At 38.0% G+C, this 16,582-nt stretch overlaps 2 protein-coding genes across 2 annotated transcripts; both read right to left on the reverse strand.

The window, feature by feature from the left end:
* Positions 1-578: 578 nt before the first annotated feature.
* Positions 579-1,409, reverse strand: LOC136248018 (E3 ubiquitin-protein ligase TRIM71-like). The gene has a single exon (XM_066039838.1). It carries the CDS (start codon positions 1,407-1,409, stop codon positions 579-581), a length of 831 nt encoding a protein of 276 aa, XP_065895910.1.
* A 1,660-nt stretch (positions 1,410-3,069) lies between these two features.
* Positions 3,070-13,632, reverse strand: LOC136248027 (tripartite motif-containing protein 2-like). The gene is made up of 2 exons (XM_066039845.1): positions 13,090-13,632; positions 3,070-3,720 (listed from the first exon to the last, which is right to left on the reverse strand). The coding sequence occupies exons 1-2, from the start codon at positions 13,630-13,632 to the stop codon at positions 3,070-3,072; spliced, it is 1,194 nt and encodes a 397-aa protein (XP_065895917.1).
* Between the last annotated feature and the right edge of the window lie 2,950 nt (positions 13,633-16,582).

The raw sequence follows: 16,582 nt of genomic DNA on the forward strand, positions 1-16,582 counted from the left end.
ATTAATTAGGAATGTAGCAAGACTGAATGAAGAGAGCACAAGTCAATGATACAGACCCTATGTTATAACGTGATATGCATGAGTGTTCCAAGTATCGGTTCTTTAGATTGCCAATATTACAGCACGGTACTTCATTGATTCACCTATTTTACAGATAAACTGTTTTTGCATGGGACATAATGTGCCAATGCCAAAGTCTCATGCCAAACTATTTTGCATAATTGTAGGGATTACATTAACTGCATGGTGATTCAGTACTAAAAGAAGTGTATGTAGACAGGACACAAAATAATACCCATACTACAGTTTATTATAACAGAATGTACCACATATAGTACATCGGTATCATTTTTTGCAAGAAATAATATATTTTTGTTAGATCTATTAATAATATAATTCTGAGGAAGATTTATCCCCTTTTAGCTAATGAAGGACAGTGTCAATTTCTCAGCTACTACTTTTTGCTGCACACATATGTTTTACTGTTACAATGTAACACAACACATTAAACAAGCAGTAAATATGGCAATAGTAATATTATTTTACAAAATCCAAACACACAATTTCATAGTTTGTAATTAACTGTTACTGCTGATAAATTGTAGTCTATTATTGTTGTACTCAGCAACATAAATAGTTCCAGTAGAGTCCATGGCTATGCCACTAATACTCTTAAACTCTCCTTGTTGAGATCCCTTCTTCCCAAACTGATTGATTAATTGATGGGTGGGGCTCCATACTTTGATTCTGCTGCTATCACCATGACAGCCAGCTATGATGTGACCATCAGGGCTAACAGCAATGGCATATGGTCTGTCACATGTTATCCTACTAATAAAATTGCCAGTATGACTGAAGAGACTAATGTGATTGCCATCAATGTCAGTGACTAATACTCTATTGCTAGTATCAATTGCTATTCTAATAGGATTCTGAAATTGTCCAGGGTTGGATCCTTTATTACCAAATTTAAATGCAAATTTATCATCTTGTTGGAATACCTGGACTCTAAAGTTCCACCTATCCACAACATACAGCATGTTATTGCTACTGAAGACTAGCCCCCTAGGAATGTTAAACTGGCCATTGTTGTTCCCTATGATGTTACCAATTACTGATAAGAGTTTTCCTTGCAGAGAATACTTCTTGACTTGATGACTACCCCAGTCACTAATAGCTATGATACCATCCTTACTAACTGCTACCCCATAGGGTCTATCCAATCTCCTGTAACCACTTCCCCATCCAATCACTGACAACAGGGAAAAGTTACAGTCCAGCACAATTACACACTTCTTAGTAAAATCAGTAATAACTGCTTCACCATTCACTCCTATAGCAATATCAGTAAGACAACCAAACTCTTTCTCTCCATAATTGGTCACCACATGACAATCTTGCTCACTCATCTTGCTGTAATCTCTAAATACAACTGATATTCTACAATGGAAAGTTACATAACCTACTGTAACTTTACATTTCAATAACCACACATCACTTTGTACATGTATAGGAAGTTTAACAATCTGAAGCACCTAAGATAAAGCATGAGGACTTTGCAATTGGCTAGACCAAACATTACCTAAAAATCAGAGTGGACTTCATGGTGACTGTTTACTATTAAAATGATCATGTTTACAATGGCATGGTAAATTTATGGTCAATTTCAGCAAATCATTTTCTGTTTGATCATGTTATTTGCATTCGAACTGGTTAGCTACTGTATACACTATGAGTTCTGAAACTGTTAAAGTATACATTCAATTTATTCCCCTATTAAATTACATAGAGAATACATGGCTGCTCTATTAGAGTACATAAATCTGGTGATATGTCATAATCTTTAAAAACCTGCATGAGTTTTGAGCATTAATAAAACCATGATCAGTTTAAATCCCTCTTTGGATAATAACAATTATTATGATACATTTGCCTATCCGTGCAAATCAGTTACAGCTTGTAGAGTTTTTTACAATTCACATAAGGAGAATTAAAAATGAAGTTTAATTTTACTGCTTATGAGTGTAACTATGCGATATACTGCACACAGAATTATACCATATTCAACACAGTAAAGTTAGAAGCAGAATTTCAATAGAGAAAATATTTTGATGAATTTGGTGATTTAGTTACAAATTGTCCCTCTTACAGGTGTGAATTCTCAATAATATAGTTCATTAAATCTTCCAGCATCAAACATTAGTTTGCACTATATGTTACATTCCTTAGCTTATCTGTGCATACATATATTGTGTTGTGCAGTAAATCCAAAAAAGAATGAGTTATATGTCATAAAGAAAGTGTGGTGTCTGTGTGTTATAAATGAACTGAATCAGATGACATAATTATGTGACCAAATTTTGAAAATTGTTGATATACGCACACACACCAGTGAATTTCACTTTACACCATGAATGGATAGTCACATCAGTGCTCTACAACTTTGCACCACAGCCATGCCATTGATTTGCTCAGGCTGCTTTTCACAAGTGTATTACTAGAGATGTGTGCCAGGAACCATCTGGCATCTTGTAATTCCACTGGCAAGCTGAAACACGAGACTAGAGACATGATTATGAACAGCCTTGGACAGTTTTCCAAATATTTTCTACATCCATGGCCACCAATAGAGTGACATGCTTGTGTTGTGTTATAGATACCGCCATGAAAAGAGATGCTCAAAATCGTGGTTATATCAATGGCTAGCTTGCCATGGATCAAAGTGTAATAAACACTATGGTTGGTTGTATTCACCAGGAAAATTTCAAACTCATAGCATATATTTTTGACCTTCCCAAGTTATACTGAATTAAAATGTTTAGAATTGCATATCTCATCACAATCTATTGATGTGTGTAGATCAACAGCTTTCCCAAATTAGGTCACATATAATATACTGATGGTAAACAGACTGACCCATAGCAGAATCAAAGTTCCTTAATAAACTATGTAGCATAGTTTTCTTTAATTCTTGTACTTTTGCACCACACACACATATTATCTTTTATTATTTAATGAAAAAAATTGCTGCATATGTTTGTCTACATATTGTAAATAATTGTTGTGCATTTAAAAGTCATATATAAATCGATTTGAAAGCATTTTATAGGAGACACAACTGCTGCAATGATCCAACCAATCACTCACAAAACACTCTAATAGAACACACACTATTATTAACTTGTGAGGACTGCCTGGGATGTGTTGTCCATCAACTACAGCTGACATCACATGATCTCCAAGTGTTGTGGGAGTGAAGGATACTGTGTAGTTTCCACCACTAATATCCTTGACTGGTCCTAAAAATATGGCCCCTGCAGTTTTTGTGACCACGGACACTTTTACTTCACTGCTCCTGTCATCAACAGTGTCACCATTGACATCTCTAAGCGTTACCATTAGTAATGACTCTTTGTTCATAACTGTCATTGCTGTAGGGAAGGTCACTTCACACTTGCTGGGGTCCAGTGAGAATCTTCCCAACTTGTTCACCTCCTCACAAAGATGTTCCACTTCTACATACTCAACCTCTTTTTGCTCCATTACTGGTTCCAGTCTTGATCTTTTCTTCATTAACATCAGATGATCTTGTCGTTGCTCCAGTATCTTCCTCCTCCTAACCAGTTCAGGGGTAGTCACTCTGTTCTCTCTTGCTTTCTTCATAAGTTCCAGACAACTCTTTAGTTGTGTCCACAAAAGCACTAAATCTTCCAGCTGCAACTATATGGTAGAACCAACAGCACAGTAATCACTGACAATATGAACCATTGATAACTGAACAAAATGGATTAATTTTTATACATACATACCTCAGTTGAGACTCATGATTTTATGCACCGATTATGCCGTACTGTTCAAAATTCTGCATTTTATGCTCGTCAATATTATTTGCTCAATACTTGCCTTAGCCCTCCACATTTTACTGCACTTCAAGAATGCATATATACTACATAGCAAGGAGCAATTGAAGGGCAAGTCTAGCGCCAGTAACACTCTAGCTACCCACAGTAATTTTAGTTCAAATTGCAGTGGAACCTGTTAATCAGGACATTTGAAAATGAAGAGAGCTGCGTAATCCGGACACTTGGCAAATGTATCAATGTATCCCTTTATACTTAAATGGATCTGGAAAATCAGGACACCTTGATAATGTGGATACTTTGGTCTTCATATACAGATCCATTGTAAAGTTGTTGCAGTCTAATAGAACAGTCACCCTAATAAAGTATTCAGCTGCATTTATAATTTACTCAATTATATTACATTGCAAGTTATTCTGTAGGGAATTCAGCTACAAACAAGTCACCCTGTAGAGAGTTCAGCTAGAAGAAGTCACATTGTAGAGAGTTCAGCTACAAAGAAACTACCATGTAGAGAGTTCAGCTGCAAACAAACACCCTGTAGAGAACTCAACTACAAACAAATCGCCTGTAGAAAGATTAGCTAGAAGAAGTTACCTTGTAGGGAGTTCAGCTACAAACAAATCACCCTGTAGAGAGTTCAGCTACAAAGAAATCATAATGTAGAGAGTTCAGCTGCAAACAAATCATCCTGTAGAGAGTTCAGCTATGAAAAGATCACCCTGGAGAGAGTTCAGCTAGAAGAAGTCACCTTTTAGAGAGTTCAGCTACAAAGCAACCACCATGTAGAGAGTTCAGCTGCAAAAAAAATCAATCACTCTGTAGAGAGTTCAGCTAGAAGAAGTCACCTTGTAGAGAGTTCAGCTGCAAATAAATCACCCTGTAGAGAATCCAGCTACAAACAAATCACCCTGTAGAAAGATCAGCTAGAAGAAGTTACCTTGTAGAGAGTTCAGCTACAAAGAAACCACCATGTAGAGAGTTCAGCTACAAAGAAACCACCATGTAGAGAGTTCAGCTGCAAACAAATCACCTGTAGAGAGTTCAGCTAGAAACAAGTCACTCTGTAGAGAGATCAGCTAGAAACAAGTCACCCTGTAGAGAGTTCAGCTAGAAGAAATCACATTGTAGAGAGTTCAGCTACAATGAAACTCCCATGTAGATAGTTCAGCTGCAAACAAATCACCCTGTAGAGAACTCAGCTACAAACAAATATGCCCAGTAAAAATATCAGCTAGAAGAAGTTACCTTGTAGAGAGTTCAGCTACAAAGAAACCACCATGTAGAGAGTTCAGCTGCAAACAAATCACCTGTAGAGAGTTCAAGTCACCCTGTAGAGAGATCAGCTAGAAACAAGTCACCCTGTAGAGAGTTCAGCTAGAAGAAGTCACATTGTAGAGAGTTCAGCTACAAAGAAACTACCATGCAGAGAGTTCAGCTGCAAACAAATCACCCTGTAGAAAGTTCAGCTATGAACAGATTACCCTGTAGAGAGATCAGCTAGAAACAAGTCACCCTGTAGAGAGTTCAGCTAGAGAAGTTACCTTGTAGAGAGTTCAGCTACAAAGAAACCACCATGTAGAGAGTTCAGCTGCAAACATATCACCCAGTAGAAAGTTCAGCTATGAACAGATCACCCTGTTGAGAGTTCAGTTAGAAACAAATCATCCTGTAGAGAGATCACCTAGAAGTATCACCTTGTAGAGAGTTCAGCTACAAACAAGTCATCCTGTAGAGAGATCAGCTAGAAGAAGTTACCTTGTAGAGAGTTCAGCTACAAAGAAACCACCATGTAGAGAGTTCAGCTGCAAACAAATCACCCAGTAGAAAGTTCAGCTATGAACAGATCACCCTGTTGAGAGTTCAGTTAGAAACAAGTCATCCTGTAGAGAGATCACCTAGAAGTATCACCTTGTAGAGAGTTCAGCTACAAACAAATCACCCTGTAGAGAGTTCAGCTACAAAGAAATCATCATGTAGAGAGTTCAGCTGCAAACAAATCATCCTGTAGAGAGTTCAGCTATGAAAAGATCACCCTGTAGAGAGTTCAGCTATAAGAAGTCACTTTTTAGAGAGTTCAGCTACAAAGCAACCACTATGTAGAGAGTTCAGCTGCAAATAAATCACCCTGTATAGAATTCAGCTACAAACAAATCTCCCTGTAGAGAGACCAGCTAGAAACAAGTCACCCTGTAGACAGATCAGCTAGAAGAAGTTGCCTTGTAGAGAGTTCAGCTGCAAACAAATCACCCTGTAGAGAATTCAACTACAAACAGATAACCCTGCAGAGAGTTCAGCTAGAGTCAAGTCACCCTGTAGAAAGAATCCTGTAAAGAGTTCATCTACGTACAAGCAGATCACCCTGTAGAGAGTTCAGCTACATTTCAAGTCACCCAGTAGAGAGATCAGCTGCAAATTATCCTGTGGGGATTAATTGACATGCAATAAATATATGCAAGAGTTCATAATATTATAATGAACTCTTGATATATGCATTATATATATAATTTGTATATTTACTAATAAAATCAGAATGAGTTAAAGTATTTATAAAATCTGCTTCATCTTTTTCTTTTTCCTGTGGTAAAGAAAAATATATAGGTTAAAAAGCCCCAAAGCTGGCCATAGGCCGGCTTTGGGATATACAAATACAAAAAGAAGTGAAATCTAATCAAAAACAGCCAAGCTGTAAAAAAAGGAGTGCAGCTCTTGAAAAGGCTATGAAAAAAGATGTGAAATCCAAGGTGGCGGCCAAGAAATGGCTGTGATGGTAGGTTAATGGTAAAAATTTTAATAACGACAATTCAGGTGAATTTTGTGCCAATTGACCAAGCGGCACCAAATTCACCTGAATTGTCGTTATTAAAATTTTTACCATTAACCTACCATCACAGCCATTTCTTGGCCGCCACCTTGGATTTCACATCTTTTTTCACCATAGCCTTTTCAAGGGCCGCACTCCTTTTTTTACAGCTTGGCTGTTTTTGATTAGATTCTTTTTACCACTGATTATTCCTGAAATTATTCAGCGCAATATACACATATATCCTACATGCTACAGCTCTAATTGTGCTTCTAGAAATAATTCTGTATTCAGTCTGACATGTTGATGTATACACAGGAAAATGTGAGGACATAAACAATCTTTACATACAGAGTATACAGAGACAATCCCTCAGCAAGAAATAATGCAACCATTGTAATGAGTTTCAGTTGCAGGGTTGAGTGATCAGTGGTTCAAGATTAAGCCTAAAATTAATAATAATAAACACTGTATTATGCTTAGAAATTTGCAGTTGCAACTTTACTTTAGTGCAATGTTTTAACTCATGGTTGAAGCAGAATGGTAAGTGGAAGTATAAAAAGCACTTGCTGACAATTTCAAAAGAACTATTATTTTTAGAGCTCATGCTCAAGCCTCATTAGAGCTTTCACAGTGGTTCACTAGTATCATACTACAATAGAGGGATTGTGTGCTTTGGAAAATAGAATGGACATCGCAAGAGAGTGGTAAGTTACCATGACATGGCTATTATTATAATATCAAATGTTACATGCATGAAATTAATTAGTTACAAAGTAATTTTCGGCCTTTGTATAATTATTGTAACTAACAAACTATTGAATCATAGAAATATATATAATATATATAACAATCTGCATATTATTCAAGCAGTGCTTGATGTACACTTTTATCCATATACAATACATCCAAGAATTTCTTTGTGAACTAGGCCTGAACCTAATGTGCTCAAAAGTTTACCGATTATTCTTTCTAGTACTTCTCAAAATTTTACCCATTATTCTTTTTTTATTCTCATAGATTACCAATTATTCTTATATTATTTTATTTTCCAGGTAATCAAGAGATTTAAAACATGAAGTAGATACATAACACTGTATAAATATATTAATAAGTTATTCAATTGTAGTGAAAAATCAATGATGTAATTATAACTGTTATTATGTACACAAAGTAGAATAATGAGCATTGCTGTTACTGTAATATGTTAATTTCAATGAAGTATATAGATGTACACAAAAGTAAATTAATGTTCAATGTTATTTATTATACTGTAGAATTAGAGAAGTTTCAAGGTAGTCTTCCAATGTACTCAATTGCTGATCGCCAAAAGAATTTTTGAGAATGGAAAACACATGCTCAGCAGCAGCAGAAGATGGCTGGAGTAGCAGTACCTCGGCAGCAATCTCTTTCCATTTAGGAATGTTGTTTGCATACCTCTTCCAAAATGTTACAGCTTCACACTCAGTTGAGATAGCCTCTGCAGCTGCAGCATACAGTGGATATTCTTCTTTGAGGTGAACCAATACGGAGTCAGTAATGAAGGAAAGCACTGACAATGAATTAAGCGCAGCATTTTGTGGCTTTACCCTATTAAGGTAATGTGGGTCAAATAACCTGGCAGCCTTGAATGCTTTCAAAGGGGTGTTCATATTGTCGGCCTGTAAGTGTTCTTTTATAATAATCCAGTGCTGGCTTAATACACTGTCTGGCATATTTTCCTCCATTTCAGCTGCTGCTCAGTGCTTCTGGAAATATTCCTCACTGCAACTTGGACATTAGGGTAATTTTCCATTGTAACAGATGTGCTCAATGCACTCATTATTTCATAGCACTGAAACGCAAGGGACCATCACCCTCAAGCTTGTATGTGGCTTGTACAAATTGCTTGCCAGCATCTACAATTGCTGCAAACTCCTGCTGGGAAATTACTCCATATTCTATGGATAGTGAGTTGATAACCTCACATGCTATCTCCTCCCCACTAAGACTTTTTGCCAGCATTTGTACTCTAATCAGTCTTTGGTAAATGCACCAGTCAGGGCCAACAAAATGAACCACAATAACAAAGACTTCACCTAACCTGGTGGTACTGTACCATCATAGACAGGCACTCTCCAGCTAAATCACGCTTTAAATTTTCTTTTTCTTGTGACAGAATAAAAGGCACTAAATCTGACATTCTCCATCTGTCTGTAATCTGAATCCGTTTTCTTCAAGCACTTCTCTGAATAGAGGGATTTTATTAAGTGCAACTCCTACTGACAAAACGTTACGTACCACTTTCACTCTATAAACTCGTTGATTATCTGGAAGGGACTCTCCTTTTGGGAAAATTACACTGTCTTGTGTTTCAAGTGTTTCAGCTATTTCTATTTCTGTTTTCTTCTGGCTCTTTGGTCTGTTTTTTCCTGCGTTGTGTTTAGTCGATTTAATATGTGCAACAATCACTCTACTTTTTACTGATAGCTCGTCTCGGCAAGCTAGATAAAATAACTTGTTGGAAACTGTAAAGCGTTCGTTGTCATATTGTTTCACCTGCTGCTGCAGTGTTATAGCTTTCGGATCACTCGCACAAGTACCTCTTGATCTCTTCTTCCCCTTTTGAGGGTTTCTATCGACTTTTCACTTCCGAGCTAGTTCTGGGGCTGTTGGCCGATGCAAACAATCTAGCACGGGTCTTATATTTGCTGATGCACCTGTTGTAGGTGGAACTGCTTCATTATTGCCATGGCGCCCCGCACTGCACAAAAAGATATGTTTCCATGATGTTTCTGTAATGAAACTTAAATGAAATTTTCAGGAAATGTCTAAGTTTATCACAAAATTGTCATAATTCATGCACATTTCCTCAAGGAATTAGGCACATTCGTGTATATAATTATCAAAAGATAACTTAATTGTGGCAATCCTTACACACTTCCATACACATTTCCAGGAATTACGCACATTCGGGTATTTCTGACTAAAGGAACTGTCATAATTCGTTATGCACAAAATGTCAGGAAACATAATTTTTTGCACAGTGTCGTGTCATGGTGATCACTCTCAGATACCTCGATGGATGTACTAGCAGAAACAATTCTCAGTTCGTCAGATTGTAACACGTCATCACCAAAGTCGTCATAATCATCATAATCATCATCTTCATCTCCAACAATCTTGGCAACCATAGAGAACTGTTCACTACTATTCGCCACTATAATGACTTCTGATTATTCTCGTGATTCTGCCATGAATGACCAATTATTCTAAAATTGTGCTTGTGAATGTCCTATTATTCCAGAATTATTCTACTAAAACTGATGACCTATTATTCTCAAAATTATGCCAGCACATTAGGTGCAGACCTACGAACTTTGGTTGTTTGATTACATCCAAGAGTTTCTTTGTGAACTTTTGATACTATCTTATATTATAGCTAGGTTGTTTGATTAATCCTTACATTAACCACTACAGCTAATAAAAAGGGCTTGGCCTTATAGTAAAATTATATAAGTTCAATGTAATAGACCATACACAGCATTGTACTGACTACTATAACATTATAAAGTTATTTCTATTGTATTATATTATATAAATTATATCATCTATTATTTATTGTATAAAGTCCCTTTGCATATTATTCATAATACTTTCCATAGCCTAAACAGGCATTTACATGCATTATTATAATAATTATTGTAAGCTATTCATATGGCAGCTCTTTGGGCAGTCCTTTTGTTCGGGATGCTGAAACAAATAGCAATTTTTACTGTTCAAACAGTTGTGAATAAAATGATTGAATGTTTTATTTTTCTTAAAAGCATGTATTTAAGTTTTGACACTTTTATTAGACGCGGTAAGGTAAAGCCAAATATTGTAGCCATTCATAATGAATAAGACACTTTGTTCGCACATCAAGGTTGGCTTCATCCATCTGATCACAGCTTCCAAAGTGCTAACAAACATTCGAATAGTGTACTAACAAATCGAATAATGTCATGCTGACTGAATAGTCAAACATCCAAATAATAGTTTCAGCACTAATTCCTACATTTATACTAAAAAGAACTCCATAAGCAAAAAATAATGAAGAGTGAGTTTAACCATTTGTCAATTTAGGGTGCATACCAATGGCTGCAAATGACCAGTGTATAGACTAGCCCCTTAGTAGGCATGCGTGGAGTTGTCAAAATTCCTTATTGATGATTAGTTACCCTGAGAATGGAACCCAAAATTCATTGGTATAGATGTTTTTTGGTATTATAAGCCCACAGATATCATTTCAACCATTGCATTACAAAAGGTATATTGTATATAACTACATTGCTTGGCCACAGTTCCATTGTACAATGCGAATACTTACTTTATGGCACTGTACAATTATAATTGGGATTAAGACCTAATCTAAGCCATGATGTTTGAATAACTACTACATGTATAAGTTTAGATACAATATATTTGTATAATGTAATGCATGTAATGCATGTATTTCAAAGGAAGTTTTGCCAATAGAAAAAGCCATAATATAATACAGTATGTATAACTCTTTGTAATTTTTATCACCCAGACAAATCGTAGGGGCGCGCGCTATTTCTGCAGAAACACATAACATAATAATATTGTATATGTTTTTAATTCTGTAGCAACTTATCAGAAGCGTTTTTAGCCACAAGAAACTTTTGGGCTTTATTCTACCTAACCAATACTGTCAAGGCACCATGAATGTTTTGTGAGGCTGGTTTCCAGCTATTATTGTTTGTAAAACAAGTGCAAATCTCCATATGCAGTTACTACCGTACCGTATGATAAGCACAGTAATTAAGATAGCTATATATACCGGTTATTATGGAGACTAGCTACATGGTGAGTGCAGGTTTTGGGTCTAATATGTGACTGGATTTTGGAAAAACGATCCAAATCGCACATTAGAAGTTCCGAGATAAACGGTTTTAAAGAATTGAAGCCAGCATAACTCTCCAAGGATAGCAAGCACGCGTATGAAATTTACACAAAAGATGCATCAATCTGTTACCTTTCAAGCCACTTCCAGTACTTGTAGCTGCTTGTACAGTTTCCCGCCAAATAAGATAGAAAATCTGAGCAGTTGGACGAGCGAAGTAGTATCACGAGTGCTCACAAAGGGGTGGAGTTTGGGGGGTGGCGGGGAGGGCAAAAGATAGACCTCAAAATGGAGGCAGACCACGATTGGAGTCCAGACACCAGATTACAGGGCTGTGCTGGCTCCTTAGTGGCTGATATGTAGCAAAATCAGCAGAGAACACGTCTGGCCAACATTATAAGGCTGTCCACCAGTAAACCACTGACTCTTGCCAAGCCAGGTCCTACACAAGGCCTGAAACCGCCATTTGAGCACTCCACACCACCCAGAAAAGACGTGTGTAAAAACCAGCCTCGTGTAGTTTGAGTAGTGCTGAGGGTCAAAACTTGTAGTACGATAGTGTAGCTATCCACTGGTGGTGTTAGTTTGATTTTGCCTGATGTGCGATTTGGATCGGTTCTGTGAAATCTGGTCACATATAAATTATTTCTGGAGCATCACGTGAGATCACGTGACCTGCCAAGGATCCTGGAGCAGTGGAAAGAAGTCTGGTCAGTGTGTGGTGGCTGGCACTGGTCATGGAGTGATTCCAAAGTATGTTTTTGTGTGTTTGGCTCCTTTACAGCCAGATGAGTGTTATATGTGACTGGATTTTGGAAAAACGATCCAAATCGCACATTAGAAGTTCCGAGATAAACGGTTTTAAAGAATTGAAGCCAGCATAACTCTCCAAGGATAGCAAGCACGCGTATGAAATTTACACAAAAGATGCATAAATCTGTTACCTTTCAAGCCACTTCCAGTACTTGTAGCTGCTTGTACAGTTTCCCGCCAAATAAGATAGAAAATCTGAGCAGTTGGACGAGCGAAGTAGTATCACGAGTGCTCACAAAGGGGTGGAGGTTGGGGGGTGGCGGGGAGGGCAAAAGATAGACCTCAAAATGGAGGCAGACCACGATTGGAGTCCAGACACCAGATTACAGGGCTGTGCTGGCTCCTTAGTGGCTGATATGTAGCAAAATCAGCAGAGAACACGTCTGGCCAACATTATAAGGCTGTCCACCAGTAAACCACTGACTCTTGCCAAGCCAGGTCCTACACAAGGCCTGAAACCGCCATTTGAGCACTCCACACCACCCAGAAAAGACGTGTGTAAAAACCAGCCTCGTGTAGTTTGAGTAGTGCTGAGGGTCAAAACTTGTAGTACGATAGTGTAGCTATCCACTGGTGGTGTTAGTTTGATTTTGCCTGATGTGCGATTTGGATCGGTTCTGTGAAATCTGGTCACATATAGGCTATTATACAACATCACATGAAATGATTCTGTTAGGCACATAGCTATGAATATACATTACCAACTGAACACAACAAACAGTTTGTACCTTTAGCATGCCCTCAATTTTGTCTGCTCTCATCTTAATATTTGCTACAATCATTTCTTCTCGTTCATCAATGGCTTTTCGCAGTGCATTAAACACCTCTCTTGCCCTCTCCATATTCATTTCCTTCCTGCTCCTAACATTTTTTCTCATCTCCTTCACTGAGGACACTGCTTGCTTATGCTTCATCTCTTCTAGTAATCCCATCATCTGATCAGAGGATTCTCCCAGTCTTTGGGTTTCCTCACTGACCACAGTTGCAATGCTAGTACACCGGTGTGTTGAGTGACCATGGGAGGCACAATCTCTACATAACTCAGTCTCACATTGTTTGCAGAATGTGTCAAGTTTTCTTTTTGGGTGATCAGGACAATATTCAGAAAAGAGGGATGAGGTGGAGGGATACTTCAAAACAGCACACTCTTCGCTGCAGTTGATAGCATCTTGAAGTTGATCTGGGTAACCAAAATGCTCCATCAACACTTGAAAATGACACTTTGCCTCAGAAGACAGGGGAGAAAGGAGAGCAGATTCAGCAGAATCCATGCCGGATTTTCGTTCGACTAGCTACAAGGTTTGGACGATAAGAGTAGGCAAACCAGGAGAAGGAGTAAGGACACCTCTATCAATCACCTCCACTGACAATTCAAAAATCCGGATATTTCCGTACACGCAAATAACCAGAACTACGTACGTATCTCAAAACTATTAATTATATAACCAAGTACTAAGAATAATACGAAACGCGGTTAAAATTACGTAATAAATAAATAAATAAATAAATAAATAATTAAATAAATAATTAATAATTAATGTTTGAGAAAACTACGAGGCCTAGAGACATGAACTAACCGGGGATAGATTCGCCTGTGAATGAAGGCACAAACGTATAATCGTCGCTCCTGTTTGTGCTGATGACTTGACCATACGTGTAATTCTATATAACGCCCAGTACCACACCCTTGCTTAATTACTTACATATTGCGCGAAGAAGATTAGTGATGCCCGTGCAGGAGAGCCAGAAGCCACTTGTGTAAACAAGAAGATTACAGAAGCCACTTGTGTAAACAAGAAGATTACAAGTAAGTTTTTATGTTTGTAACATCTCAAGTCTCCATGCCAGCTGCCAGTGGATTCACTGATTCATGTAAATAAACAATACAAGAAAACATTAAACTGACATATGCCACGCTCTTTACAATAAGCTTACAGTTACATATAAAATACAAGTAAACAATTTTGTCTTGTGCAGCTGGCATGGCGAACTTTCTTTGTGTTGGTGTCAGGCAATTCAATACGTGCTTAATCTTTTTTGCCTTCACCTGGCGTAGCTACTAGGCTCTAGTGGCTTGGCTGTCTTCCTTTATCTGGTTCATCTGGCTTGCATATGCCTACAGCATTGTGTAGCTATCTCCTGAAAGTTGTGTATGCATAACTATGGTGTGTCACCCATCACTGTGCCATTGCTACATCACTGATGAACCTTACTTAGCTCTAGTTGATGTTGATATGCATTGCTGTATATTGGCTAATAATTTTTATCTGCATGGTGATGTTGCCTATAATGTATTGCTGCATACAATACTGCAATGATGTATAGTTCTTTCCTGTATGTTTTGTATACATATACTTTGTACACATCACTGTGCCATTTATACCACACCAATGATGTACTGGCACTTAGCTACTGGTGGCCTTTAGTTACGATGCCACTATAGTGTTATATCTGTGACTACTGTGACATATTGAGTTGATTTGGGGATAATGCATTCACCACCTAATAGCCTCACCGGGGGGCTGTCACGTTGGTGTATGTACTTGGTTATATGTGACGCGGTCCTAGTAATAATAATAATAATAATAATTAACTTTACAGTGTACATATACCTACATACATACAAGTTGCAGATGCTGGTATGATAGAGAATTGGGGCATATGGCAGCACACTGATGGTCCACTGACATCCTGTGTCAGTGGCCGGAAGCTAAATTGTAGAGTGATTAGCTACAAAGTTTACTCACTAGTCTAAGATTACTTAAAAGGGGGGGAAATTAACAGTTAAAGGGAGTTGAAGTTAGGTTGGTGAGGGATCTTTGAACACTTTGAGCATGGACATAGAAATGAAAAAGAGCAGGTGTTGTTGGAGGTGAAATTGGCAGTGAAATGATTCCACAGATAATCTAAAAGTTTGGCCTTTATCTTGAGTGGGTTGTCCTGGAAGTTGATAACGGGAAGGGCATTCCAGATGCGAGGAAGCCGGTTAAAATAAAAGTTACTAGTGGAATTATCAGGTGATCTTGTTTGGAGTAGCTTGTTTCCAGATGCTAGACGCGTGTGACCAGTTGCAAATTTAATGAAATTATTGATGTCAAATCCATTGTGGGGGTTGTGAAGATTTTTAAGAAAGAACATCACATCATTTACATCAAGAATGTACATCAGGGGTAGCATATGGAGATTAATAAGACGAGACTTGTAGTCAGTAGAGTAATCATTTAGAATGTATTTAGTTGCACGCCTCTAAGCAATGCACAAAAGTTCTAGACAATTCTAACGCTAATTAACTCCACGTAGCGGAATCCACAATCACATCAGTGGTCCAAATCATTGGATGACTGTATTAGTGAATTGCAATGACCATCCCTGCAGTCTAGACTAGTCTCGTGCCCAGACCGCTTTTTTTTCTTTAAGTGTGGGGGCGGAGAAAAAAGGATCTGGTGGATCTCCAATACCTTTTTTGTGCAGCCAGATCTACAACTTTTGGGGATCGTTGATTAGTGGTGATGAGTAACAAAGGCTTGTTAACGAAGCGACAATAGGAAATACGGCGCGCGTTTGCTTGGCAAGGCTGCATCTTTGGGCACGCGCGCCGTATTTCCTATTGTCGCTTCGTTAACAAGCCTTTGTTACTCATCACCACTAATCAACGATCCCCAAAAGTTGTAGATCTGGCTGCACAAAAAAGGTATTGGAGACCTTTTTTTCTCCGCCCCCACACAAAAAGAAAAAAAAGCGGTCTGGGCACGAGACTAGTCTAGACGGCAATTCTTGTCACTGTCAATTTTGTATGATATTTGGAAGGGGCGTACTGGAATAAGCAAATAAGCTTTAGTGATTACTTTGAGTTCAATACGCTATGTTAGGGTCCGCAACGCAAAAAATCGATATCCTCCAATCAACTACCTAACTATTGTCATGTGCTAGGCTAAGTGTAACTTGAATAACACCAGCGTGGCAGCCAAGTTTGTCACTTTCTTCTGGTAGAAAACGATACAAATGTCTTAAAATCACGTGATTTTTCGCTACAGCGGTTCGTAGGGTTCTTCGTATGCCACGATATTCACCCTCAACATTGTTCAAGTAGTCTATCATCAACTCAAAGTATTGGTGGTTTGATTTTATTGGTCAGTTTCTGGTGGCAGCACGATCTGTGCAGCTTTTTGACGACAGACAAAATGTTTCTTCCTCTGGAGCACAGGACAAGCAGAGCAGCAA

Source organism: Dysidea avara, chromosome 1 (genome assembly GCF_963678975.1).
Source record: "Dysidea avara chromosome 1, odDysAvar1.4, whole genome shotgun sequence".
Lineage (NCBI taxonomy): Eukaryota > Metazoa > Porifera > Demospongiae > Dictyoceratida > Dysideidae > Dysidea > Dysidea avara.

Coding starts and splice junctions, on each gene's coding strand:
- LOC136248027 (XM_066039845.1), bottom strand. CDS start 13,632: ATGGATTCTGCTGAATCTGCTCTCCTTTCTCCCCTGTCTTCTGAGGCA. Junction 3,721..13,089: donor AAATTGAGGGCATGCTAAAG/GTACAAACTGTT, acceptor TCTACCATATAG/TTGCAGCTGGAAGATTTAGT.
- LOC136248018 (XM_066039838.1), bottom strand. CDS start 1,409: ATGAGTGAGCAAGATTGTCATGTGGTGACCAATTATGGAGAGAAAGAG.